This window comes from Gloeophyllum trabeum (genome assembly GCF_000344685.1).
Source record: "Gloeophyllum trabeum ATCC 11539 unplaced genomic scaffold GLOTRscaffold_00194, whole genome shotgun sequence".
Lineage (NCBI taxonomy): Eukaryota > Fungi > Basidiomycota > Agaricomycetes > Gloeophyllales > Gloeophyllaceae > Gloeophyllum > Gloeophyllum trabeum.
The window spans coordinates 394-3365 of NW_006920603.1; the positions used below are offsets into that span (position 1 = coordinate 394).

Here is a 2972-nt window from a genome sequence, read left to right on the forward strand (position 1 = left end):
TTGAGGCCTCAAGTCATCCTGTAGTCCAAGGTACAGCCTTTATATGCAGCGCAAGGTATCATCTCTACCTGAGGTTACGAGCTAATGCCCAGTAAAGCCCAAAGAGGATGTCAACTCGGTATCAGGGCGGTCTTGCTCAGATATCCCTCGCTAAGTCTCAAGAAGACGCCGCTCTGACCTCAGCGCTGACATCTCAAATGATGGCGCACACATCTCTGGGCAGAAATGCCGAAACAAGGTCACGTCGGGGTCTACCGGGCCTTCCGAAGCGAGGTCGACGCGAGACCTCGGCTGCGACCTCATGAGAACCTTACGACGCATTGGGCGTGTACATGTAATGTAGGGTCAAATAGGACGTGCTGAATACTGCATCCGAAAAGGGACATGGTGGAATGAAGCCTGATACCGCAATACAGAATTTGCTGGAGGACAAAGTCAGGGAATTAGTCTAGTTGAATATGGTGGGAGAAGCCCGACGAGCGTACAACGGAGGGTGAGGCGGTAATCCATCGACAAGGAACTCAGGATATAGGTAAGGTCGCTCCAACTTAGGGATGCCATACTTTGCTTTAGTCGCCACGGCCGTCGCAATATATGCTTCTCACCATTGCTGATACCGTAGCCGCCATTGCAGCGCCTTGACTAAACCCAAATACGCCCTGAGAAGCAGTTTTGGGTATTGGAGGTTTCCATATATCGAGACTGCAGTTATACCTCGTACTTGTCCCGCAATAGCATGTCGAACAGCTTCCTGATCCCCTTCAAAATCCCAGGACACCGTTTTTGAGACTCCCACATGAACCACCAGGCCCGAGGTGCTTGCGTGAGGTCGGATTGGTAGGATATGTCGTAAGCCGGCTCGACTCCGCTCAATTCGCCGGGAAAGTCAACAGGCCACATGACATGTGGTGCATCGACGAATACTGTGTTGTGATATTAGCATGATGAAGATGGATGAAATGGTCTTGCCTGGACAGACAAGAGGTACGAACCAAATTCAATGGAGGTATCCTTGCATGCCTTCTGGATGGTTTGAGTCTAGACAGAGCATGAGCACTTCGTCAGAGAAATTAGAAAAGAGCTTGCGCGTCTTTGAAACATCTGTGAGTTCTGTCCATAGCTGCGAGGGTGTCGGGAATCGATAGCATAACATCGAGTAGGCACAGACACATACCCATGGAGCATCAAGATATTCCGCGCAGCCGCACCCATTTCTTCTCAGGTTCTTTGCGAGATGGAAGGCTCGCAAGAGGTTGCCACATTTATAGGGCAACTAAGGCTGGACGGGGGCGGGCGACGAAGACTTACTTTGTAACGCTAATGGGACTATTCCATGCTGAGTTGCTTTGCGTAACACGAATCGCTCGAACACCACGGACGGGTGGTAGCAAGAATGTCATGCATGACACTTTGAGAGGCATAACAACGGAGGAGACATGCATGGACCCGGGCACTGTAACATGGCCTTGCGGAAGCACGGCGTGAATGAGAGGGAATGTATGCCGACAGTGTCCTGCTCGGAGTAGGAAGGTGTTTCAGTTTGGCGTCGTCAGACTTGCGGCTTTCATCAGCATCGCCAGCGGCCCTCCACGCCACATACCATGCAAGAATAAGGTGGCTTCAACGATGTCTTAGAAACGCACGAAATGCCGCCTACTCCACTTGGAGTAGTAATTTGGCAAACATCCGGACAGGCTTAGCTTGGTAATTGTGACGCGGACCGGAAGGGTTTTGCTGATCATCAGCAAGCCATGGTGTGTGCAGATTGTACGAGACATGCCCACGTTTTATGGACTTGATGATGTTGTGCTTACAGGCTTTGAGCAGAGTAGCCGGAACGCAATCACGGTTCTGCAGCATCTAGCGAGAGGTTGCCCGGTATATGCGTGAGATGAAGCTGCTCTGTACCAGGTGCGTAAACCGGGAGTCGATCGACAAGAGACTGCAACTCTACGGCAGTGATGTGCCTTGGAAAATGGAGATCAAGAGAGATGTCTAAGGAAAGTATTCGCGAGCCTTTTGCGACGAGGGCAGAAAGTTCTTCATCGGAACCCCACCAGCTCAGCGCGCGGATGTTTGGAAAGACGGGAGATAAGCCGAGAGATCGAAGCGTCCTATAGACAGACCCATGGACCTGTATATGGCCGTCACAGAACAGCTCTTGCACGTACGACGCATATTTCTTGAATCGTAGGGTTTGAGCTGAATCAATATCCCTGGTGAGATACTATAGTGCGGCGGGTCAGCGAACCATACTGGCCAAAATTCGAAGGCACGTATCAGACAACTCACACAGACTTTCCTCTTTTTTTCAAGTCTGTAACCATCGAGGATGCGGAGCAGCTTGTGAAAACCGTAGAGATGTTTCCACAAGACCCTAAGAGCGAGATCTCTGAAAGTCTTGCATGTCAGTGCAGCAGCTACTAAGTTGTCGCAAGGCCAGTGGTCTTCTTTTTCGCGACCATCAGGAAAACCCTCTCCCGCTAATTAGATATAAAAGAGCATAATTGTCAAAAATTATACAGATTATCTCATTATACCCGATTATCACTAAAACGCTAGCCCCTTTGTAATTATGCGTGGTTATCCAACATTTATATCTAATAACATAGCCTTAGACAAGGCACTCTCTTATTTTTATCTCCTTTTATTGACACTGTATAGCATAGATGGGAGCAAAATCCATATCATTGCAGCAAGGGTATTGTGTATACATAGTTGCAGTCTGTATAGAGCAGCCGAAACTGTGATAATCTATCTACACCCAAAATCTAATCCCAGCATGTACGCGAAAGGATCACAATACCTCCAGTGTCTGTAGCAGGAAAGCAAGGGTTAGGGTACTGGATACACACAAGGTAACAACACGATACACACCTTCGACCACAACTTTCAAGTTTCCTCCCAAGGCTAGCCCACACCCAACCCAGCTGCCAAGGCCCAGCGAGCAAGGATACCAACTAACCCACCAG

At 49.3% G+C, this 2972-nt stretch overlaps 2 protein-coding genes across 2 annotated transcripts; both read right to left on the reverse strand.

Moving 5' to 3' along the window:
• Window positions 1-448: 448 nt before the first annotated feature.
• GLOTRDRAFT_51373 (uncharacterized protein) lies at window positions 449-644 on the reverse strand (the record flags this gene model as incomplete). The annotated part of the gene is made up of 2 exons (XM_007873429.1): window positions 449-562; window positions 606-644. Coding segments are annotated over 2 exons (153 nt in total), but the record flags the coding sequence as incomplete, so codon positions are not given.
• A 1199-nt stretch (window positions 645-1843) lies between these two features.
• Window positions 1844-2327, reverse strand: GLOTRDRAFT_134457 (uncharacterized protein; the record flags this gene model as incomplete). Its single annotated transcript, XM_007873430.1, has 2 exons — window positions 1844-2216; window positions 2293-2327. 2 exons carry the CDS (start codon window positions 2325-2327, stop codon window positions 1844-1846), a joined length of 408 nt encoding a protein of 135 aa, XP_007871621.1.
• Window positions 2328-2972: the final 645 nt, after the last annotated feature.